General features: G+C 42.0%; 1 protein-coding gene across 1 annotated transcript; it reads right to left on the bottom strand.

Moving 5' to 3' along the window:
* Positions 1 to 255: 255 nt before the first annotated feature.
* On the bottom strand, positions 256 to 24714 carry grm5a (glutamate receptor, metabotropic 5a). Its single transcript, XM_006800075.2, has 18 exons — positions 24532 to 24714; positions 23934 to 24245; positions 23475 to 23608; positions 22528 to 22789; positions 22012 to 22126; positions 19378 to 19627; positions 14738 to 14973; positions 14527 to 14648; positions 14325 to 14449; positions 14065 to 14233; positions 12136 to 12262; positions 11544 to 11661; positions 11040 to 11226; positions 5274 to 5432; positions 5065 to 5190; positions 4727 to 4909; positions 4447 to 4616; positions 256 to 3031 (listed from the first exon to the last, which is right to left on the bottom strand). Exons 2-18 carry the CDS (start codon positions 24159 to 24161, stop codon positions 2110 to 2112), a joined length of 3633 nt encoding a protein of 1210 aa, XP_006800138.1. The 5' UTR covers positions 24162 to 24245; positions 24532 to 24714; the 3' UTR covers positions 256 to 2109.
* Between the last annotated feature and the right edge of the window lie 638 nt (positions 24715 to 25352).

The following is a 25352-nucleotide window of genomic DNA, read 5'->3' as shown; positions in this document are numbered from 1 at the left end:
ATAGGGATTTGGTCAGCCAGAGGAAAAATACATTGTGGAAAAAACTCAGTTGCCAAACCAAAACGACAATAAAAACATAAATTCCTATAAAATGATTGCCATTTGTTAGTACTAGTTGTGAGTTATACAGAGATATTACATTTTACTTCAACTTTCTAAATATTAAAATTTAATTATTATTGTCATATTCATTATGAAGCATTTCTCCATTCCTTCATTGTAAATAAGGGCTATTAACAATAATTTACAAAGCGCTAGTTTTGAATGGAAACCTTTAATGCAGTAGAAGACCAAGCTGTGAATTAAATCTGCAAATTGGATAAAAAACATAAGACAACCATTCTCTAAATCATGTCAGAAAATAGTGGCATATATTATAATAAACCTGCACGACTGGTACAAGCTGCATGCATGCATATGTGGCGACTATCCATGAACATTTTTTTTTTTATATTGAAATAACATACTGCACATTTCAAAAAAACATAAACGCATTCCTGTCTGTATGGAAATATCATACAAAAAAAGAAGCTAGGGACTGAAGCCAGACTGGAAATAGTAAAAAGAAAAAGGTCTGATAACCAGACATATGTTAGCTACCATGTCAGTATCATCAGTTACATCTTAGAAGCTGAAAACCTGCAAACCTATGAATCCATATTATTCTTGACCTTAAACCTCAGAGAGGCAAAAGTGCAGACAAAAAAGAAGAACAAAAAAAAAGCATACCAAATGAATTAAAATATTCAGGCATAAGAAATTTGAATTGGCTTACAATAAGATTTTCAGTAGCATATTTTACATAACCACAAAGTAATTCAATGCACTGGCACACATATAAGTAAAAAGCAAGACTTAAAAAAAACTTTTTTTGGTAGAAAGAAAAATCTGGCGCAATTTAAATCTCCTCCTTTAACCTTAAAAGCACATCAATATCACTATTAGTATTGTTACTGTGCTACTGTATATATTCATAATAGTATTTTGACATTACGATATTAAAAAGTAAATCATTACAAACATACCTCAGAGAGTGTAAACAAATCCTGACATCATGCAAACTGGAGACATTTTGATCCGCCACATGACGACAGTCATTCAGCACGTTACAGCTGAACACATCCTGAGGTGGAAGATCAGTTTGGTCCACTACAGATCTTGAAACTTATACATTCAACTGAGTCACAACTAGATCAAAGAATTAAAGAAGACATCCAAGTAGTCCGAACGCTGTTTGTGGGTTAGACACCTGATGAACGCGTCCACTGGGAAAATGTCTGACTTCCTTGAGACATAAAAAGCTTCTGTCCTCTTGGGATAGGAGGTGTTTGATCCTCAGTACACGAAAAAGGTCACTGAGAAAGAGAAAAACCTGATGGCTGATTTGCAGCATTTGACCACTTTCCCCGTTTAGCATCAGGATACAAAATGCGCTCTCATGTCTTTTGTGATTGGCAGTAAATTGTTTGATTTTCGCATAAATACCTTCTTGCTTCTTCCTACAATCTGGATCCAGCGGGGTCTCACAATATTACATGTTAGGGCAGTTTGTCAGTAGAAAAAGTGCATAAGGTCAACAACAAGCTAAAGATAAAAAAACACATTTACTCTCTATGTTAATGATAAAAGATAATGAAAAATATCCAACTAAAACACAATCATATTTGATGTTGGGGTTTTGTAGTAATTTTTAATTTTTCTAAACACCTGGAGTCTCTAGACCAATAGCCATTTAAAAAAAATGTTGTTTGATTTTCATTTCTTCAGCTTATCAAAGTTGTCTTTGGAGTTTAAAACTGAGTTTGAAACATGTCAGAAAAGCAGTAAAAAGTCTTTAAAATGCCCTTATGTTTATTTCGGTCCAATTTTTTAAATCCTTCTATTGGTATTCCTCTCTAAGTCCTTCAGTACTCAATGTGGGTGTGCCCAGTCGCAATCTGAAAATAAGCATCTGTTCATTAAAAAAAAGCCTTAAACATTCATAATATCCACACGAAGAAAGGCATCAAAGAGATTGGTCCAGTGGGAAGTTTTGTCTCTTGGAGTTTAAAATGCTCCCTGGATAGAAGATTAAAAAAGGAAAATAAGTTGTGGGAGAGGGGTGCAGGTTTAAAGAGAGGAGGAGCTCTGGCTGTAATGTCTCAGCAGCAGCTGGTCATATTCAGCCTCAGAGGCAGGGGACAGGGAAGGGGGAGAGCTGCCATTGGAGCTCAGAGATGAGTCTCTAAATGGAGAGGGAGGCGTCAGAGCCATGAGCTCCTCCATATCCTTGGCCCGTCTGCTACTCACGCAAGTCCCGGCCAGGTGCTCATAAATCTTACCCGCTGGTCGATTCTCGCAGAAACTGGAGACGGCTGTTACCTCCGCATATGTGGTGACGGTGGAGGGTGTCTGTCTGTTCCTGGGCGCGAGGTACTGAGGTGGACACGCCGTGGTATCTGCAGTAGCAGCAGGCAGAGCAGTGGTGGAGGGTGGGCTGACGGTGGCTCCCCCTGGCAGCATCATGGTATTCAGCTCACTGATGTTGGCAGTGAAACGGTTAACCACACTACTGATCTGGTCCATGATTGTGGTACCCTGAGTTTGGCCGCCAATCATCCCTATGCCAATGTCACCCACTCCTATGATGCTAATGTCTCCATCATTCAATGCACCAACACTTTGGCTGTTGTCCCCGCCCCTTCTTCTCACCCCAGCGGGGTGCTCGGGTAAATAGGTGGGTAAAACTTGTGCATCCTCGGCATCCTCTCCTCCCTGATGACACGCCGCCTTCGCTGCATGCTGACTGATGGTGGGCAAAGGTGACTGAGAGGGTGTGCAGGTGAAAGACTGAGAAAGCTGTGGCTCATCGTACTGCTCCTTGACACTGTTGTCTGCTGGTGTATCCCCATCTTTAGAGAATGGCTTGATGATGGCTGTCTGATTTGCCTCGACTGGATCCTTTTTCTTCACGTGAAATGACATCCTCTTCCACAGGTTTGGTCTGTATCCACGCTCATTCTGTGTCCATGTAACTGATTTCCCATTGGAACTGAAAATCACATGAATGGCAGTAAGTAATCTCATACTTATAGTGTAATACTGCAAGTTGTCAGTAAATATGTAAGTATTTGGTGTAAATATCTGTAATTTATTTCAACATCACACCAGGGTTTTTCTTTAAACTATTATAATCCATGATGAGGCTCATGTTCCAATTCCTCTCACGAGTATTTCTACTCTCCTATGTTCTATCTTTTGCCTGCTGTGTAATATTAAGTCTCTTTGCATGTTCTTTTATCCTTCCTCGAAAGAGAAATCCTTAAAGGCAGTGGGGATCCTTTGGGAGTGCGTAACCCAAATGAGGTTACATACTCCCAGCTCTGGGAGAAGTTTTTCTTGGCTTCATATTCAGCCTGTTGCAACAACTTCTGCTCTACATGTGTACAGCTCTTAGCTGTACTATATCTAAGCAGATCTTCCATATCGTTTGATGGACTCGTGAACAGAAACAACTAATCGGCGATCGTGGCTCAAGAGTTGGCAGTTCGTCTTGTAATTGGAAGGTTGCCGGTTCGAGCCCTGGCTCTGATAGTCTCGGTCGTTGTGTCATTGGGCAAGACACTTCACCCGTTGCCTACTGGTGGTGGTCAGAGGGCCTGGTGGTGCCAGAGTCCGGCAGCCTCGCCTCTATCAGTGCGCCCCAGGGCAGCTGTGGCTACAATGTAGCTTGCCATCACCAGTGTGTGAATGTGTGTGTGAATGGGTGAATGACTGAATGTAGTGTAAAGTGCTTTGGGGTTCATAGGGACTAAGTAAAGCGCTATACAAATACAGGCCATTTACTATGGCACTGCTAATGTGGCGTGCAACTCCTATCAAACTTTATTTATTTATCGAAAATATCATCGGAAACTGTGCCAATATGGTCTCACATTGCTTGTTATTATAAATTAGAAAGCACTAAATATAACTTTCATTTTAAAAACATAAATTGATTCAAAGTTTTTATCTCACAATGCGTCATTATACAGTTGCTAATGGAAAAAATAAGCTACTACTTAAGGAGTTCACTCTAGTTTAAATGCTATGGAGAGTAGGAAACACTTTAAAAATTCAAAACAAAGGTAGTCCTACAGTACATGACCTCATTTCATCTCATAGCCATACCACCCTGAGCATGCTCAGTCAGTACTTGGATGGGATATCACCTGAAAATACCAGATGCTGTAGACTTGGGGCATGTGGCTCAGGTGGTAGAGTGAGTTGTCTACAAGTTAGAAGGTTAAGCAAAGTTTATCATATTACAGTCATCAGAGTGTGTGTGTGTGTGAATGTTAGACACAGCCCTTGAACATAGACAAAATGTTAAATCTATTGATTGATAGGCTCACAGCTATGTTAATAAAATCTTTGTTTGTTTGTTTTTATCTCTCTATATATATATACGTTAACGCCAGCTTGTACCTTATGTTGTCCTGCGTAGAGCCACGGCGTCGAAACAAGTTGGCCATGCTGCTAGAAGATTTGCCAGATTTGGCAGCTTTCTTAGCATCGCCCACATGCATGCGCACAACTGTGGATGTGGTGAAAGCGCTGCGGACATTTTTCTCGGGCTTGGCGAGCATGATGTAGACCTGATAATGGAAATGAGCAAGAAGGAAGTGTAAAAAAATGTGTGAAAAGGGATAATGCCAAACCAAACAGAAAATCTTTAGATTTTTAGGGTTTTTATTTTCTTTCTTACCTTGGGGACAAACATGCAGCAGAGAGCCACTGTGGCACTGAGGCTGACACTAAAGCACATGGTTATGATCTTGTAGTTGGAGCCAAAGTAAATTGGAACAAAGGCCAGCCAGATGATACAGGTGGTGTACATGGTGAAGGCAATGTACTTGGCCTCATTAAAATTAGCTGGTACATTACGAGTCTGTGTGGGAAAAGGGAGTATGTACATTTTAAAGCAGGGCGTGGTAAAGTAAAATGAACAGTACATAGGAAAGAAAAGTGAGTAACAAAAACATATAAAAGTAACCGAAAATCTTAGTAAGCCTTGTATTATTGACTATTGCTATGCTGAAGTACCTTGAAGGCGTAGAAGGTGCAGCTGAGGATAAGCAGGCCATTGTAGCCCAGCGGTGCTACCACCCCCAGAGTGGTCAGATTGCAGATCAAGTGCACCTCACGGATACTGGGGTAATCATAGATCACCTAAAGGAAGGAAGAAGCTTCTCTAGTTGTATAAATAAATGTATATGACCATTCCCCACATTACAAAGGAAACCCGCACATACCTGTGGTGGCTCTATGATGAGAAGTGCCACAATAATCCCCAGCTGCAGGAGTATGAGTAGGAAGGCGATGACCAATTGTGCGCAGGCGGACATAAAACGCGGTTTCTTGGTACAGATCTTCTTTTTGCTGCCTGCCAGGATCCGTGCTATGCGGTTGGTCTGGATCAAAAATAGATCAAATGGTTATGCAGGCTTCAATTCCATCGACTGTGGAGAATACATCTTGCACTGATTCATGACAATAATCCCTTTCCCAGTTCTTCAGCAGCAACCTCAGCCCACACTCAGACCCTCAACTTCTACCATGCTTCTCTTACAATTGGCTATCATTCAGTCTCTGGAGGTGGCTCTCCCAACATTACTCTAGAGTTGCCATTCTATTTATGCTTGAAAACATAAGACTACAACAGTAGATAAGCAGTTTGATAAAAAGTGGTTTATAAAGAGAAATTTTGAATGAAATTAGAAAGCCCTTGATCTGTCAAAATGATAAAGTCCTTTAAAGTCAGTCATTTGGGACTTATAGAAAAAACATCTTCTTTGAGTAATTTAGTCTTCCATCCCATGAAGCTCTCTACGAACTGCTCTTGAGCTAAGGCTACATGAAGCTTGGAGGTTTGTAGCGACTGACTCTGCAGAAAGTTAGTAAACTTTGCTCACTGTGCTCCTCAGTGTCCACTAACCCCAATTGTACATGGCCTTACACGTCATAGCTGGGTTGCTGTCATTCTCAATTGCTACCACTTTCATATAATACCGCTTACAGTTAACTGTGGAATATTTAGTAGTGAGGAATTTTCGCAACTAGTCTTGTTGCACAGGTGGCATCTTGTCACAGTACAACGCTGGAATTCACTGAGAGCGACCCGTTCTTTCACAGAAGCAGTCTGCATGCCTAGCTGCTTGATTTTATGCACTTGTGATGATGTAAGTGACTGGAACACCTGAATTCAATGATTTGTACAGGGAAGTGAATACGTTTGGCAATATAGTGTTGTACGTTTTGCAGGCTTGTTTTGATAGCTTCTTAACCGTGCAGCTCAATTCCAACATGTTATTTAACACTGAAAGTCCCAATGAGAAAAAAATGTGACAGTAACTAGTAGTTACTGTCACAGTAACTACACTCTTTAGTATACTGTATATTCCACAGGTACAGTTAGGGATGGGAATCGAAAACCGGTTCTTGTTGACAACCGGTTCCCACTGTTTCAATTAATTTGAATTGTTTGTCATTTTTGCAAACAATGCCCCACTTTGCAGAGCGTCATTTACCTGGCAGGAAACCTGGTGCCTGGGCACAAACGTTTGGTTATACTTTACGAGAACGGATGACAACCGGACAACTTGCAATACTTGCAAACTAGATATTTCATTTAAGGGAGGAAACACTACGAATATGCAAAAGCATTTGCTCACAAAACACGCGATAACCTTAAATGAATGTCATGTTTTTAATTCCGCTGCCTAGGACTAGTGAATCTCAACTCAGCAGCAGCGGTCCTGTTAATACGGCAAGTAAATAATAATCAACTAACAGTGCATATTATGTTAGCGCGATCTGCCTTATTACAAAACCTGCTATTACTCTGCATTGCATTTAGGTGACCATGATGAGAGAGGCAGAGTCTGGCTGGCTCAGATGCTGCCAGTTCTCGCTGCAGTCTACCGGTAGCATCTCCTTTTAGGCCAGGATAGACGAATGTCACCGAGCAGTGACTAAGTTTGTGGTCAAAGGCTTGCATCTATTTGCCACAGCAGATGGCCCAGATTTTCGGTAAGTGAATGTCTTTAATTGTAGGCAGTGACATTACTGGATATTTTTGTGTAATTGCTACAGAATAATTTATGTTATACTTTGTTATTGCTACAGAAGAATATTTATTTTATTATTTTACATTTACAATTTTTTTTTCTGGGGACTCCGTGACACCCCATCAAAGAGCCATAGGCTGTGGATCTCTTAACATCTCACTGTTGGGTTACTCCTAAATTTCTTGTTCAAAGAGAAGACATAAAACAAAGTTCTAAGCTAATTGACCTGTGTCTTCTCCATCCATCCATCCATCTTCATCCGCTTTATCCGGGGCCGGGTCGCGGGGGCAGCAGCCTAAGCAAAGAGGCCCAGACCTCCCTCTCCCCAGCCACCTCCTCCAGCTCATCCGGGGGAACACCAAGGCGTTCCCAGGCCAGCCGAGAGATATAATCTCTCCAGCGTGTCCTGGGTCTGCCCCGGGGCCTCCTCCCGGTGGGACATGCCTGGAACACCTCACCCAGGAGGCGCCCAGGGGGCATCCTTGTCAGATGCCCAAACCACCTCAGCTGGCTCCTTTCGATGTGGAGCAGCAGCGGCTCTACTCTGAGCCCCTCCCGGATAGCCGAACTTCTCACCCTATCTCTAAGGGAGATGCCAGCCACCCTTCGGAGGAAGCTCATTTCCGCCGCTTGTATCCGCGATCTCGTTCTTTCGGTCACTACCCACAGCTCGTGGCCATAGGTGAGGGTAGGGACGTAGATCGACCGGTAAATTGAGAGCTTCGCTTTTACACTCAGCTCCCTCTTCACCACGACAGACCGGTGCAGCGTCTGCATTACTGCAGCCGCAGCCCCAATCCGTCTGTCGATCTCCGGCTCCCTTCTCCCATCACTCGCGAACAAGACCCCGAGATACTTGAACTCCTCCACTTGGGGCAGGACCTCATCCCCGACCCGGAGTGGGCACTCCACCCTTTTCCGGCTGAGAACCATGGCCTCAGATTTGGAGGTGCTGATCCTCATTCCCGCTGCTTCACACTCGGCTGCGAACCACTCCAGTGCGAGCTGGAGGCCCTCACCCGATGAAGCCAACAGAACCACATCATCCGCAAAGATCAGAGATGAGATCCTGAGGCCACCAAAGCGAAAGCCCTCCGCCACTTGGCTGCGCCTAGAAATCCTGTCCATAAAAATTATGAACAGAACCGGTGACAAAGGGCAGCCCTGGCGGAGCCCATCACCCACCGGGAACGAGTCCGACTTATTGCCGGCAATGCGAACCAAGCTCTTGCAACGGTTGTATAGGGATCGAATGGCCCGTAGCAATGGGCCAGACACCCCATACTCCCGCAACACCTCCCACAGGACACCCCGAGGGACACGGTCGAATGCCTTCTCCAAGTCCACAAAACACATGTAGACTGGTTGGGCAAACTCCCATGCACCCTCAAGTATCCTCGAGAGGATGAAGAGCTGGTCCAGTGTTCCGCGACCAGGACGAAAACCGCATTGTTCCTCCTGCATCAGAGGTTCGACTAGCGGACGAACTCTCCTTTCCAGCACCCTGGCATAGACTTTCCCGGGGAGGCTGAGGAGTGTGATCCCCCTGTAGTTGGAACACACCCTCCGGTCCCCCTTCTTAAAGATGGGGACCACCACCCCGGTCTGCCAATCCACGGGTACTGCCCCTGATCTCCACGCAACATTGCAGAGGCGTGTCAGCCAGGACAGCCCTACAACGTCCAGAGCCTTCAGGAACTCGGGGCGGACCTCATCAACACCAGGGGCTCTGCCACCAAGGAGTTGTTTAACTGCCTCAGTGACCTCGCCCCCAGAAATTGGCGGGTCATTCCCCTCATCCCCAGACTCTGCTTCCTCCTCGGAAGACGCGTCAGTGGGATTAAGGAGGTCCTCGAAGTATTCCTTCCACCGCCTGACAATTTTCTCAGTCGACGTCAGCAGCGCTCCGCCAGCACTATACACAGTGCAGGTAGAGCACCGCTTTCCCCTCCTGAGACGCCTGACGGTTTGCCAGAACCTCTTCGAGGCAGTCCGAAAGTCTTTTTCCATGGCCTCTCCGAACTCCTCCCACACCCGAGTTTTTGCTTCAGCCACTGCCCGAGCCGCATTCCGCTTGGCCTGTCGATACCTGTCGGCTGCCTCCGGAGTCCCACAGGCTAACCAAGCCCGATAGGACTCCTTCTTCAGCTTGGTGGCTCCCTTCACCTCTGGTGTCCACCATTTGGTTCGGGGATTACCACCACGGCAGGCACCAACCACCTTGCGGCCGCAGCTCAATGCAGCAGCTTCGGCAATGGAGGCGCTGAACATGGTCCATTCGGACTCGATGTCCCCCGCCTCCCTCGGAATGCTGTTGAAGCTCTGCCGGAGGTGTGAGTTGAAGATCTCGCGGACTGGGGCCTCTGCTAGTCGTTCCCAGCACACCCTCACTACGCGTTTAGGTGCACCAGGTCTGTCCAGCGTCCTCCCCCGCCACCTGATCCAACTCACCACCAGGTGGTGATCAGTTGACAGCTCAGCTCCTCTCTTTACCCGAGTGTCCAGAACATATGGTCGCAGGTCTGGTGATACGATTACAAAATCGATCATCGACCTACGGCCTAGAGCGTCCTGGTGCCACGTGCACTTATGGACACTCTTATGTTCGAACAATGTGTTCGTTATGGCCAAACTGTGATTAGCACAGAAGTCCAATAACAAAGCACCGCTCGGGTTCAGATCAGGGAGGCCGTTCCTCCCAATCACGCCCCTCCAGGTCTCGCTGTCGTTACCCACGTGAGCATTGAAGTCTCCCAGCAGGACAACAGAGTCTCCAGGTGGAGCACCTTCCAGCACCCCCCCCAGGGACTCTAAGAAGGCTGGGTACTCCGAACTGCCACTCGGCGCATAAGCGCAGATGACAGTCAGGACCCGTTCCCCGACCCTAAGGCGCAGGGAACAAACCCTCTCGTCCACCGGGAAAAACCCCAACGTACCGGCAGCAAGCCGAGGGGATATTACAATACCCACCCCAGCCCGCCGCCTCTCACCAGGGGCAACTCCAGACTGAGACAGAGTCCAGCCCCTCTCCAGGAGACTGGTTCCAGAGCCCAAGCCGTGCGTAGAGGTGAGCCCGACTATATCTAGCCGGTACCTCTCAACCTCACGCACTAACTCAGGCTCCTTCCCCACCAGAGAGGTGACATTCCATGTCCCTATTGCCAGTCTTGGCAGCCGGGGGTCAGTCCGCCAGGGCCTCCGCTCCTGGCCGCCACCCGGCACACAATGCACCCGACCCCTATGGCGCCTCCTGCGGGTGGTGGGCCTGCGGGAGGATGGGCCCATGTCGCCTCTTCGGGCTGTGCCCGGCCGGGCCCCATGGACTAAGGCCCGGCCACCAGACGCTCGCCCTCGGGCACCCTCCCCGGGCCTGGCTCCAGGGCGGGGCCCCGGTAACCCTATCCCGGGCAGGGTAAACTGTTCCCTCGATGTTTTTTTCATTGGGGTCTTCTGAATCGCTCTTTGTCTGGTCCCTCACCCAGGACCAATTTGCCATGGGAGACCCTAGCAGGGGGCAAAAGCCCCCAGACAACATAGCCCCTGGGATCCCTGGGACACACAAACCCCTCCACCACGATAAGGTTGCGATTCACGGAGGTTGCCTTTGTGGGTGTCTTCTCCTTTTTTAAAAACAAGAATCGATAGGAGAATCGATAAAGAATCGAATTGTTAAACAGAATCTAAAATGGAATTGGAATCGTGAAAATCTTATCAATTCCCATCCCTAGGTATAGTAGTGATATAGGGAAAATGTGATCAGAAATTTAAATTAAATACTGTAGAATACCTATTTTAGTGCTTAAAAGAACAAGCTGGTTTCAAATGCAGCTGATACACAATGAGCACCAGTTTTAACCCACTTAGTTTCATAGGAAGTGAAAGAAGACGCTAACGTGCATATACTTTATGTGCTTGTTCCCCTACCTTCTGATAACTAAACAGAAAAAGTACCTTGGTGACGAGAGCAGAGTAGCTCATGGCAGGGGACAGTCCGATTCCCAGCCGCTGGAGGTAGCAATAGACAATGTGTGGCTTTGCGATAAGACTGAAAGTACACAGGTAGCCCAGACATATTCCTGCCAGAATAATGTAGCAGAGCTCCCGACTGGATGACTTGACCACAGGAGTGTCCCAAAACCTACAGATAAATGAAACAGCTAGATTCACACAGCTGATAAAAGATACACAGAGCACCGCAGTGACTGTTTTACTTTGTCTAATTAAATGTTAGTCATACAAAAGCATGAGACATTCAATACCGCAAAGGATGTATTGTATATATCACTAACAACCAGTTGCAAACAGGGACATCAGACTTTAAAAACATCTACAGAGTCACAGTAAAACACCAACAGTAGGTCAAAATAAACTGATGTTAGCCCTTGCTAGTCCTGAATATGTATGTAAACATCCTGTGCATTCATAGTTAAATGTATAGATATTGGCTCCAATTACTTGATGAAAACAGATGTAACAAAAAGTGTAGCCATGAGGCCCAGGCAGGAAAAGACTACAGCAGCAATGGGCTCTGGATCCCCCCAGCGGACATACTGCACTGGAATTGGCTCACAACCTGAGGGGTGCAGAGAGATCATGATTAGCGAGAGAAAAAACATGAAAAGTTTCATACAAAAATGTGATGCATTTGTTAGCGAAATATTAAAACTAGTGTATTTGTGTATTTTCATGAAACAGGCAACAGACTGTAGCTTACTCCAGCAACAGATTTTCACTCATGTTGCAACACTGTGGGCATCAACAATGTAACTGTTGTGTGTAAAATTTAAGAAAAAATATTTTTTTCAAACTAGAGAGGAAATAAAATATGATAGGACAGTTTACAAAGAAATCTGGATCCAGGTCTCTTTATATGTGAATACTATATTTGTTGATCTCTGTGCAGTAGTGTGTCTTTGTACAGAATGCTAGGGCTGTTAACGGATGTGGTCCACCGTCACTGCGGTGGACCCAGATTTCGTGGCTCCTCTGACCACTGCGGAAACCGTATATGTGTAAGTGAAAGTGCCACAGATGAAGTAGTGCATACCAGTGAGGTCATCTGTGGGCCAGGAGCCAAGCTCACAGGCTCGGCAAGTGTACTCATCAAACACGAACTCATTCTCTTTGCAGGGAGTGCAGGTCCAACAGCAGCTCACCTCTCCTTTACGGATCACCTGGAGACACAGACACACCAGTATGAAAGACTGGAAAGGTCTCAATGCTCCAATGACAATTTCCTGTAGGTAATCTTACCCTCTGACTGCTCCACATGCTAAGAAAATGAGAATTTGTTCACCAGGGGAGCAAATGAAGAAGAAAAAAACGTCCAGAAGGTAATTGAGTCTCATTATTAACAAAAAAACTTTCCTCACCATAGCAACACGTATATGAAGAAGTGTAGCTGGAAAAGGAAAAGTGGAAGTGCGGAGGGTTAGTGGTTAGTGGTCTGGAGTTTTAATCAGAATTACTAAAATTTTTGTGCGGAGTTTCCCATTTCCTTTGGTTCTGCCGCATCCTCTAATAGTGCGAAGGTAGGTTGCCTTTGTGGGTGGACATGATTGGGAATCTGTCTGTGTAGGTTCCCAGTCATCCAGGTCATGACAGTCTAAGGAAAGAAAACGACTGGACTTTCTCAAATTCTTTAAGGCGATTCACCTCTCATCCAGATGAGCTTCTTCAGTTCTGAAACCAAATGGTGGAAAGTCCCAGGTATTTAAACCCTTGTAGCACCACTTTTAATTATGTGCCCCATCACATGAGCCAAGATGTGAAAAAAAGGCATGGGTCACTACCACAAGATCCGAGCGGGGGTTGAGGCCTCTGGGTAGGAATCTCAAGACTGCACTGTAGGTGGTGACAGTTTCTCTATTCATTAATGGTCGTTCACAGTGGACATACATGGCCTCATTTACTCCTTTTACTCCCGGTCCAAAATATGAACACTGGCATCCTCAAAAGAGTGACCTTTACCCTTTAGATGTACAGCTGAGTCTTGTCCTCTCTAGGTGACTGTTTGTTTTTTCCAATATGGAGGTAATTAACAGTCATTAACACAAGTATAATCTGAAATGCTTGTGAGAGGTGATCATATTCTCGTTCTATTTCTTTCACTACATGTATTTTTCAGCCACTACAAGAAAACTTACAAACCTATAAAATGCCGTATGTTGTCATAGCTCTACAACGATTTCCCCACAACAGTTGAGAAATGGTTTAAAATGTAAATAGTACAAATTTAGAAAAAAAAAAAAGATTATGTCAGTTTCAGCGTTTTGATATGTTGTCTCAGTACAATTTTCAACTAAAGATGGGTTTGATTGTTTTGCATTGCACTTCGCTTTGCATTTCATTCAGCATTCCAACAGGCTGCTTCTGTAGCGGTGCACTGCTGCACATAAACAACAGGGTGTCAGAAGTAAAGACGGATTCATATTAGAACTTAGGGAAAAATACTGGAGAGGGACACTTCAGTGTTCTTCGTGATTTGAATTAGCTGGAGGAAGCTTAAAAAGGTTCAGATGGGAGATGATAAAAGCTTGAACAAAGAGCTTTGCTGAATCCCTGGCAGAGTACTCGAGGATCTGACTGGACCAGTTTTAGAAATTGTGAACCCGTGGGATCAATTTAAGGCTGCTGTGTGGGTCGTGTTTTTCGAAAGGTTTCTTCATTATAACTGTCCCGAGTTCTCTGGTCTGTGGTTATATGTGGTCGTATGGCATCATGAATTATGAGTGGCATCAGAAAGAGAAAATGTTCATAATTCACCCTTTAGTTTGATGCACACATTAAAATCAAGTTATTTGCATTTTCTTTTGGTTTGATATATGATCTCGTCACGATTGTGTGTACAACTATTGCTACAAACTGTAAAAAAAAAAAAAAAAAAAAAAAAGCAAATACATTATAGATTAAAATTTTGAGTATTAAACCTTAGAGGCGTAACTCTGGCCCTTGAGTGCGCTGAACGGGTTCATACCTTAATCTGTGCCTTCTGGCAGGGCTCAGAGCAGACTGACTGGATGATTTCACTGTTGTTGCTCCAGATTTCTTCATCATTCATCTTTAGGCCACCCTGATCCCAGCTTCCCACATGGATGTAAGCGTATTCATCTTCACCTGTCTGCTTGAAGTTCATGATTTCATACCTGAGGCAAGCATGCAATATAAACACACATGAAACAGCAATTTATGCTTTTCCTGTCCCCTTTTTCCTGCCTTTGCCATCTCAGGCCTTACCTGCCGGGTGAGTCTCCGTTCTGGTCAAAGAGGATGGCCTCCCCAGATACACCAGTAAAGTTGGTTTTCATCAGGAAATCTAGCAGCTTGCGACCATCAATGGGACGCATGCTCTCACACAAACCCTGTGGAAGAGAAAGTGATGTCACTGCTGTCACAACTGATGTGAAAGCACTTAAATGTTTTCTGTCAGTCCTCATACCTTATATCCTGGACAAAGTGCTTGTTGCATGGCATGTAGGCCATAAGCCATAGAATAAATGGCATTTATGACAAAGCCCATCTTGGTGTCTTGGGCATATTGATGCCGCAGAGACTCTCTCCCTGTGGACAGAAAGGAGACAATAAAAAACCCTTGTAATGATAGTATTTTACTGATTCATTAAAAGTGTCTAAGTAGGTGTTTTACTAACAAGTGCAAGTGCGGTTGTAAGCAGTGCTCTCCTGTGGATGTCCCTTCAACCTGCACTGGAAGCGGTGCTGCCAAAACTCGGGGAACCAGGGGTTCCTCAGGTTAGCGTCAGGCTTCAGGTTCAGGTAGTAATCATCAAACCAGGTCACATACGCCGACTTTAACTTTATAGTGATTCCCCCGGCTGCTTCCTTCTGGTAGCCATTAGTCACATCATACCTGTCAGCCCAGCCATCGCTGGACAGGAGGAAGGGAAAATTAGAAAAAAAGTACAACAGCTAGTTCAGGTAAGTACTGTTACTATTAGGATGTTATTCTTCTTATTTTTTTAATTATTTGCTTCATTATTTATTTTTATTATTTATTCTTTTTATTTCATTTTTTGGCTTATAAATGTGAGTATAAAGTATATAAAAACATAGCTAGCGGGACAGCTAGTTCCCAGAAAGCATTCAACAGGTGTAGTGCACACAGCAAGATTTGCTAAAAACTTTTAAGCACAGCTGGAAAACTTAACACTTTACACCAGAGAAACAAATTGAAAAGGGCTACACTGCAAACTGTAAAAGAGACATCTCTTTAAAGCACCATTCAGGACTATCAGATAAGAATTAGTACAGCGAACCTGGAAATCGAGTGTGAATGTCAGCGATATAGAATCCTGGTGCTTTTCTGCCAAGTAATGCTTTTCAACCCCTACCTACCTATAAATATATATGGATTTTTATATGGATTTCTCAAAAGCTGCCCAAGGGCAAGTGGCATCTTATTTCACAGGTAGCAAATATTTTCCAATTTTCAGCAAAACAAATACAATCATCACACCAGGAATCAAGAAAGTTATGAAATTGATTTTTAGATTTCTGAGACTGTCACAGCTGAAGGAAATTATCTGCGAAGCCCACAAACAAGAAGCGTGATCATATTTTAGTTCTGTTATTAATATATTTTCCTAAACTTGTTCTATAGATTCACACTCCTTCCGAGTTTGCCTCAAAAATAAATCTGGGTCAGTGTTGCAATAAGCATTCATATGTTTTCCTATGAGCGCTTGCATCTATGCTTTTAACATGATCAGATCGTGTTGCCATGGCAACTATGCAGTGTTGAACTGCTTCCCCCTCCTCACTGCTTGCAGATATCTTGTGGTGGATTTAGAAAGTAAAATAACACTGAATTCACGATGGATTTTTTTTTTTTTGCTGAAAAGCTGTTGTGTTGATAATAATTTATTGGCACACAATTGCTCAGACTGGAAGAGACCAGAGGTGTCTTCATAAATGAATGACTGAAATGAGAATAACATTTACAATGATGACTCCGATAAGCCAACACAAGACTTACAAAGTTATAAAAAATAAAGCATTTTTTTAAGCATTTGTTTTGTTTTTTTTATTTCCCTATTTTATTCTTTAATTAATTTCTCGGATTTTAACAACTTGCATCTCTGCACCAATCTGTTACTATTCATTTAAATCTAACTGTCAAGGTTCATAATATATTGGAACTCAAAATTATGACATAAAATATTTATTTTTGTTTGGCGAAGGACCTTAAAGGTCCTTTTTCTTAAAAAAAAAAAAAATCCACCGGTGAATAAACTCCAAACAAACATCAGCAGACTGCAGTGTCTGCACATCTGATGTGGTGTTTTTTGAAAAACACAGAGGTCTTGGAGTCAGTAAGCTATATCTATCAGTGAACTGCTTGAAAAGATTTCTACTCCCATCTATTATTATCTCTCCCTCTGGATACTTGTCTACAGTCAGAAAAAAGGCAAAAAAAAAAGAAGGGTGATTACACATCCACGCATGTGCATACATGTAAAAATGCACACTTCACTGACACAAACAATTGCACCCTTCTAACTGAAAAAAAGAAGTCATTTTTGAAAACTTCGCTAACCGAGCTGGAGTTACACAACAGTAGTGTGGGTGGATTTTTTTTTTTTTTTTTATGAGAGTGAGGTAGGAGATCATTTCATAACTCATCCTTAGAGAAGCAAGTACAGAAATGGTACACTGGCATGAAAAAGGCAGAAATGGATATGAAAAGCATGGAGGGCTTGGACTCCGGATAGTTTGAATCACACTTGAACGAGAGCTCTAAAACCCACACATCGACCTTGGAGGGCAATATGCTGTATGCAGCATGTTGCTACACCACCTACAGCCTGAAGACTCACATAAACGTGCAAGGATGTGCATCCACAGACACACACACACACACAGATACGTGTGAACACACATCGTTTTCTTATTTCACTTTAAAATACATGTATGAGAAGATTTTTATGAGTAAATACTTTAGAACTCCTCACTTCTATAAAACAAACTTGAGGCCACAAACGTTCCCATATCTAAAATCTGAAAATTTAACAAAACACACATACAAAAAATAAATAAAATAAAAAATCCAAACCAGCTGTATGACCAAAAGAAGAAAAAAAACACTCCCACAAACAACCGGTCCAATGCATCACACCAATTTGCAGGTGAGAAGCCAGTCGGGGATCGTGTTGCTCTGCTAACACTAAAAACTCTAAGTGATTAGTTGGAGCGCTTTGTAAAGGAACTGATGGAGCGTGTGTGTCATGAGTGGGCAAGGAGGAATATGCAGACAAAACAAAATAAATGAAAAATAACCTTTTATTTGGTTCAAAGACTAAAAATGTCCCAAACTGGAAAATCCAAACTCAGGCATAAGCATGTGGCACACGAGGGACCAAACACAGAATCACAAACAGAGAGAAAGACTCGACAAAAAGATCCAAGAAACTAGAAGGGGAGACAAAGTAAACCAAACACAAATAATCAAATATTAATAACACAAAATCTAAATCCTCAAAGCATAAATAGTCACAACATGATTACTAATCAAACCACAAAACTTTAAACTGAAGCTAAACCAGAGGGTATATAAAGTAACATTTGAAATGGCAAAAACCACAGGCCAGAATCAGATCAACTCTGTAAAATGTAAAAGCTAATCTATCTAAATGAAGAGCAAGACACAGGTCAACCTCAAACAGTGGCCATTAACTTAGTAAATTATTTTGAAATTCATCCCAAGGTTGCAGAACTCGGTACACCCAGTCCAACATAGTTGACATTCCCACTTCTAGAGCAATAATGTGACTAAAAATAGAGAGTGTACTTATATAACCTTTTGCCTTTATATACAAGGTTTTTGTGTGATACATTTTCATTTATCCATAGATATCTATCTACATGAGCTCAGTTTTGGCTGCTGATCAGATGCAGCTGTATAAAACAGGCTTAAGTACCTCAATTTAAAAAGCATCCAGTCTAGGCATGTACTGCAAGGTGACAGATCTTTCAAGCTAAAATGAAAATGATCGTTTGTGGAGGCAGCTAACAAAAAAATGCAAGAAAAATGATGATGATGATGTTAAATACACATCACTGAAGGACAGAACTCATAAAACGCGTGCTCATTAATGCTTGCATGAATGCATCAAAAGCAACTGGAGACAAATCTGACACCTCCGCAGTACGTTTCGAATCTAATCACTCTCATAATGAGGGACATCTTAACAAATTAACCACAAGTTTTAATAATGAGCACATTTCAATAGCACGGCTACCTGAAAGCTCTGTATGGATAACATAGATGGTAGAACACAGTGTTTTGCAATATGTAGTTCAAGGTTATTTTATGTTTCCTGCTGTCAGATTTGAGCGACAGCCTACATATGTGGCTCCTAATGAGGAAAGGCATTTATAGACCACCAGGGACGAGAGCAAGCCAGAGAGCTAAACCTTAAAATAAAACATGTTATTCTCGGAGAGAGTGAAACCTCCTGCTAAATCAACCACCTCTTTCTGCTTGTTTTCTCCCCTTGTGTATCTAATTGAATGCTTTCCTCCCTGCTCGGTTTTCACAATCTTTGACAGTTTCTTCATTTAACGTATCGTTAGAATGATCCATGCATTAAACATAGGCCAAATCAAGAGCAGATTTGATGTGGTAGGGTGCGAGATCTCTCATAATGATGACTATATTTTAACATACTGGACATCAGGAAAACAATGCTGTATCTAATGATTAGTCGACTCAGATTTTCTTATAAAAGGGAAACAGAGTAACTGGAATACGTTGGTCTGGCTCTATTTACTGTTGTGACAGCTATAATAATAATAATAATAATAATAATAATAATAATAATAATAATAATAATAATAATAATAACAACAACAACAATAAGAAGAAGAAGAAGAAGAATGTATGGCTCTGTTACCTTTTTCTCTATATGGATCATTTGGCTGCAGTAGTAGTAGTAATTAAAATTCAATAAATGTTAATATATTCACAACTGAACTAAAAATGTGCAAAAAAAGATGTAAAGGAAAAATACCTTTGGTTCCCTTAGTTATTCATGATGTTGATGGATGCAATGAAAACACTGATGATAACAAGGATAATGATGATGTTGTTGATGATGACAGGAAGACAACAAATCAACAATCTTCTCCTGATGGTGGATATAAGAAAAAAAAATCTGAATTGGAAAGTAGCACATGATACCAAGAGGATTTAACAGCTTCTGATAAAAGCAAAAACTCCAACAATTAAGAAATGCAGTCTAAAGAATCCTACATGCCAGAAGTCGTCACTCACCTTCCGACGAGGACGAACTCTCCCACTAGGCGTTGTCGTCTCATGGCCATCAGTATCCCTCGGACTGTCATGCCCTCACAGAAGCAAGCCACAACCCTGGCTTTGGGTAGATGGCCTCTGAGTTTCTGCAAAAGCTTGTCAAAGTTTTGCTCCCCTGCGTTGCTGTATATCTTGTCAGAGTGGGCAATGCAGATCCCTTCTTTTGCTGCCATGTCTTTAAATGCCTCCATACCGCTCTCACCATAATTACCTGTGGAGGTAACCACATGAATGCAATGGTGTTCGTAAAAACATAAAAGCTGGGGGTCTGTTAAATAGTTGTTGCTAACTTCTTCTTCTTTTGACTGCTTCTTATCCCAAGCATCCTCCTCTGACACAACAACTCTTTGAACATCCTCCTGCAATACATGCGTAAGTCTTCATCGTCACATTACCCCAGTTCTTGAAAATTGCTACCAGTACACTTCTTCTCCATTCCTGAGGCATTCTACAGGATTGTGTTTAAAAATCTGGCCAAAAAGTCCACTGTCATCTCTCTTAGACATCTCCACACCTCCAAAATGGTGCCATCAGGCCCAGCATTTTTTCCATTCTTCATCCTCTTCATAACTGCAGTCACTTTTTTCTTACTAATCTTATGCGCTTCCTGCTTCACTGACTATCTTCCATCTGTCCTCCTCCCTGTGACATTTTATTCATCAGCTTTAAAAGTACTCCCACCATCTTCTCAGCAGACTCTCTTCACATGTTAGTACATTTCCATCTCTGTCCTTAATCCTCCGAACCTGCTGCACATCCTTTCCAGCTTGTGTATCATTCTCATCTAAATTTCAAATTTATCTCTGACTTTTCCAACAATTTTGTTCACATTACTGAACAACAATTGCTTCAGCATCTTCATTGTGATGTTTCTAACACATTTACTGCTTAGTCCAATTGATTTTAGTGTGCTGACACAGATACAGATGAATGTATGAACACTTGCGTAATGCCAGCGCAGCACTTGGGAATCTGGTACATTTTCCCCCCAATTACAGGAATTGTCAGGGGTTAAACTTCCCTGTTTTTGCTAGAAATCAGGTCACCTACTTTCTCATGCTTCGCGAGGATGCTCTCCCTCACTATTTGAAATATTTTTTTTCTATCACTACACGTGAGTAACGTTGCTTGCGTTCTTGAGTGTCAGCAGCAACAGTTTTAAATTGATTTTCTGTGCTTTAGAAATGATGAAATTCTCTGCCATTCATATTAGTGATGCTGTATTTTATATACACTAAAATTGCTTTATACTCTTTAATGTTTCTCTGTGTTTGTTCTAACTTTCCAAGAAACTGGTTAACCTTCCATGAGTCTGAGAGTCTAACTTTTAAAAGACTAATAATCAAAGCTCACTCCATTTCACAGATATTTAAAAGTAAAGACAACCAAGGATGAATATTATTTTTATATATATATATATATATATATATATATATATATATATATATATATATATATATATATATATATATATATAACTTTCCAGAGTGGCGAATGCCTTCTTTAGCTGATGTAACTGGTTCACAAAATTGTGGAAAACTGTTCAGGTAATACATATATACATACATAGGAAAAAATCAGAGTGTACACATGTAATTACATTCATGAAATAAGAAATAGAAAGTCAGCTGGATAACCCCCATTGTGTACTACATGTTAAAAAATGTGTTTTTAACATGTAGTACATGCTAGAAGAATAGATGTAGTGTAAACATCAGACTACTTTACAGTACCCTGGAGAAGAAAATTCAGCATGCAAAACACACTTACTTTAAATCCTGCCCTACAGTAGATTGGTAATTATACTAAAAAAAAAAAAGAAGAAGAAAAAAGGAACAATCCTGACAAAATCTGGCACTTAAGAGCGATTTATTTCAGAATTGTATGTCCTGGAGCCACCGAGACATTATAAAAGAGGCAGTAAATATATGGAAACCCTTTTGAATAAAGATAAGAGTGATGCATTCGGAGTATATTTTCTTGTGATTAGTTAATGTTTGTTACACTGACGTTTGCTTTTTGGGGAGTATTGTGCATCGCAGCCTGGTGTGTCATTGTCGCCAGAGGACAACAATAAATATGAAAGTTTATTACTTTATCGCTGGAACACTAAGTAAAGTTAGTGCTGTAAGAATGTTAGGCAGAAACTTAAGCATTAATGAAATCAGGGGACAAAGCAGCCTGATACACAAACAGTTCAAAGCTTGTGACAATGATCAATTTAGAATTTTTTTAATGATCAGTTGTACATTAACAGACAATGAATTTGCCTAAAAAATGCACATTGATATGTTTGTGGGCGTGGATGTAAAGACAAAAGCACATTTTAGAATTATTGCTTCACAAGGCTTTTTGAATTTTTCGATATATTCAGCTAAGCTCCTTTTGTTGTGTGTTGTGCTTTTTTTTTACACCCCCTCACAGGTAAACTTAAAAATTCTTGAATTAGATGAATGAATGGGGAGTCACGTGCTTCCTGATGACTAAAAAGCTTTAAAATAGATTCTTATATATGTATATATGTGGTCTTTGGCAGGAACAGAATAAAGCAGAATAACAGAAAAAACCCTAACACTCTGATATACACAGTCTTACCTTCAGTGTGTATTGCAGACACGTAGCTCCAGTTGTATCTCTTGACAATGTCCACCATTGCTCTGGCCTGTTGCATATCTGATGGTACCACTCTCATGAAATATTTATACAGGCTCTGTTGGAAGGAATTTACATGATCACCAGTCTGGCAGTTTAGCTGGCTTATCTGCATGCAACAGCTCGTCTACTAGTTTGCATATTCATCCCTTATAATCTTTACACCATACCCATCGCTGTGCGCTAGCTTCAAGCAGATTCTCAAAATTGAGATCACATTTTATCGAACATGATGTAAACCAAGCTGAAGTTTTTAGATTGGTTTGTGTTTTTGTATTTTACAAAACAAAAACCAAAAAACTCAAAGCACTAACTGTTTTGTTTTTTTTGTTTTTTTTCCCTGCCACACTTGCTACGCATGTCCTAACACTTTGATGAGGACATGCTTACTGCTTTGTTATTCAGTGTGGATTTAAAGTTTGCAGCTCTGTTGTTAGCGAGTTTGTTGACTAGCCGTACCTTGTCACTGAGATCCATGCTGGTGGCTGAGTAAGCTATCTGTGGGATGTTGAAGAGCTGGAGGAGATTTTGCACCTGGATGGCCACAGAGCTGGAACCTGGTCCAATAAGTCCCACAATAGGCTTCTTCCCCTGAAGAAGCATGCTCCCTCCTTCTGCCGTGCATCTGCCCTGGCTCTCCTCCTCGTCGCTTGACACTAGTGTGTCCCGAATAAACTCAATACTCTGTTCCAGTGCCACGGCAGAGTGCCAGCACGAATCCCTGGTGTAGAAAGACTGAGTTAGCAATCACACTGTTTTGGCAGGAATTATGGGAACATGAGGTGAGGATTGTACAGTCTGTGCTTCAGTGATTTTGAGGAAACAACTACACAAAGACAATTTCAAAATTCCTCAGAAGTCTGGAATTCAATGTTTAGGAAGTCTGTGCTAATCAGAGCGGATCAGTGTCTTTTAAGGTCTTTATAGTACAAAATTCCCACTTTGTTTTCCATGAGCTGTGTCAGGAAACACAAGCAGGTCATCACAAGCAGGCTTGCTGATGACTTCAAAATGTTGCTTTTAAATACTGCATTTAATTCAAAAGAAACTACACTCTACCCTTACCTGTCATGCTGCTTTTGTGGCTTAATTCCTCCAGCTACGGTTCACTTGCTTGCACTTAACCATCTTCAGAGTCTATTTGAAAGTTTGCTTGGTTCTCCTCTGATGCCTATAAACATCTCCCCCATGTACTTTGATATTGTCTATTCATCCAAACCAAAGTTTAGAAGCCTTCTTAAAATTCTGTGTTTAATATAATATTATAATTTATCTCATAATGAACCAGTCTGTAAGCCAAACCATCAGTTGAATAAAAATTCTTCATTGTGTAAATATTGTGTAAGGCTGACAACAATGTCCTGCTAAAACAAAAAGACAACACAGTGAGCTTTGTCAGTGCTGACCTGATCTCGCAGCCCAGGCTGATGTTGGGAAGGATGGTGGGGTCTGCATTAATTCGGTCCAGAGTGTGCATCATGGCTTCCACTCTCTGGATCCCGTACTGCTCACGGACCGCACCACACTTTCGCTCATGGACCTGATCAGCACAGATGGATGATTTACATTTGTGACACTAATCCCCTTAACGCCTAGTGTATGTGATCTCTCTCCCCCCCCCCCCTGTTTTTTTATCAATAAATTGCAAACAAAAAATAACAAATGCAGGATGGAGCAAATATGATACAAATTAAAACTCATATATGCAAATATTAATATTTCATTTGTTTTAATTGTCAGAAGGTTCAATAACCACTCCTGTTTTGCAAAATTTAAATTTTCTAGCGTTTATTTTATGACTCAGACTTTAAAGGGTTACACTGAGATGTGTGCAAGCATATGCACATAAACACATCAAAATGTACCTTATCTGCAGGTGGTTGGTGGTGGACAGAGAACAGAGCTCCTATGATGATATCACCAGGGATATGTGCCAATACCCTTCTCTCGTTGTTCTGGGCATTGACCCCAACCTGGTCTTTCAAGCCCAGCCAGCTCACATCAGTTCCCAGTAGCACAGCCACCGCTAACAACCGCACATTCAACTTCAGGATGTGTCCCATCCCCGTGGCCCTCGTTACACCTCCCGCCATCTTCTGACCACTTATAGCTGAGGTTCAGCTGAGGATTTTGCGTTTGGCATTGTGCTTGTAGAGTCAAGGGCAAGGGTTGGATTCCTGAGCAAGAGCATTATAGAATTATTTTAAAACATAAAAGTTCAGACAGCATTTTTAGGTACGATGAAAATGAAAAATGTTTTCACTTTCTCTATGACATCCAGTTGCTGTCTGTGGTGCTGAAACTGCAGTGCATCTTGCAACTTGGGTAAAACTGACATAGAGCCAGGTGTTTCAGTGGAGTACTACAACCTACTTAAAACTCGGAAATCTCCTCTGCTTTAATAATTCATCAACAGCCACAGAGCGCTTCGCATAAGCAAACTAAAAGATAGCTTCAGCCTACCTTATTTCTGCCCGTGCAGATGATATTCCTTCTGAGATCGTTTCCATCACCAAGGAGCAATTTTTTAACAAATAAAAAGCGCTGCGCACTGCCTGGTTACAGCACACTGCAAATAGCAGCAGATAATGCCCGTTATTGGAACATGCTTGACTTACTGACGCACACGACAGGCTCCCCTCCTACTCCTTTACCTCCTCCTCCTCCTCCTCCTCCACCAAAACAGTGGAAAGCATGGAGCATCAACAGAAGGTATAACGATGGAATTCTTCTACAGGGGAGCGACTTAGACGCACTATTAAAAGACAAAAACAAAGGTGTGGAAGGGGGGATGAATAAAGGGAAAAAAGAGGTGTGAGATCATCCGCGTGCCTTCGTGTTTTAATTGTTACCACCTTTTAACGATATCTGTATATATGTTTTAATTTTTAACAGTTCATTTCCTCTGATTATATAAAAAATAAGTTTTAATAATGAACGAAAAATGATTCAGGCTCATGCTCTTGTTTTTTTATGAGTAATTGTGTTTTGAGCCCATTCACAATTCACCATTTACTTATCTTGATATTTAAATTCGTCATTCCAAAATGAGACCTGGCTGGAGTTTGGACTGCATGGAAAAATAACAGTATCCACAAGAGAAGAGGAGATGAACTGATTGTTTCTTGGAATTCAACTGCAGCTTTTTCCCTTTCTTGCTTTAGGGCAGAATTTTAAATTACAGGTCTTATTTCTACAAAACTGACACCTCTCTCTGTTTCACTGCATCTCTTTTAATGACATTCTGTTTTCGGAATAATAAAAAGGGAAGAAAGAAAGAAAAA

The sequence above is a fragment of the Neolamprologus brichardi genome, chromosome 10, assembly GCF_056152115.1.
Source record: "Neolamprologus brichardi isolate AB-2024 chromosome 10, ASM5615211v1, whole genome shotgun sequence".
NCBI classification, from domain to species: Eukaryota; Metazoa; Chordata; class Actinopteri; order Cichliformes; family Cichlidae; genus Neolamprologus; species Neolamprologus brichardi.
Note: the sequence above shows the minus strand (reverse complement) of the source record. Positions and strands in the feature narration are given on the sequence as shown.

What these genes read in the sequence shown, in the direction of transcription:
- grm5a (XM_006800075.2), bottom strand. Translation starts at nt 24,161, where the DNA reads ATGGCGGGAGGTGTAACGAGGGCCACGGGGATGGGACACATCCTGAAG. An exon ending in CACTTTGTCCAGGATATAAG is followed by an intron (nt 14,450 to 14,526) that starts GTATGAGGACTG and finishes TCTCTTCCACAG; the next exon opens with GGTTTGTGTGAGAGCATGCG. An exon ending in TCTACGCAGGACAACATAAG is followed by an intron (nt 3,032 to 4,446) that starts GTACAAGCTGGC and finishes TGTGATTTTCAG; the next exon opens with TTCCAATGGGAAATCAGTTA.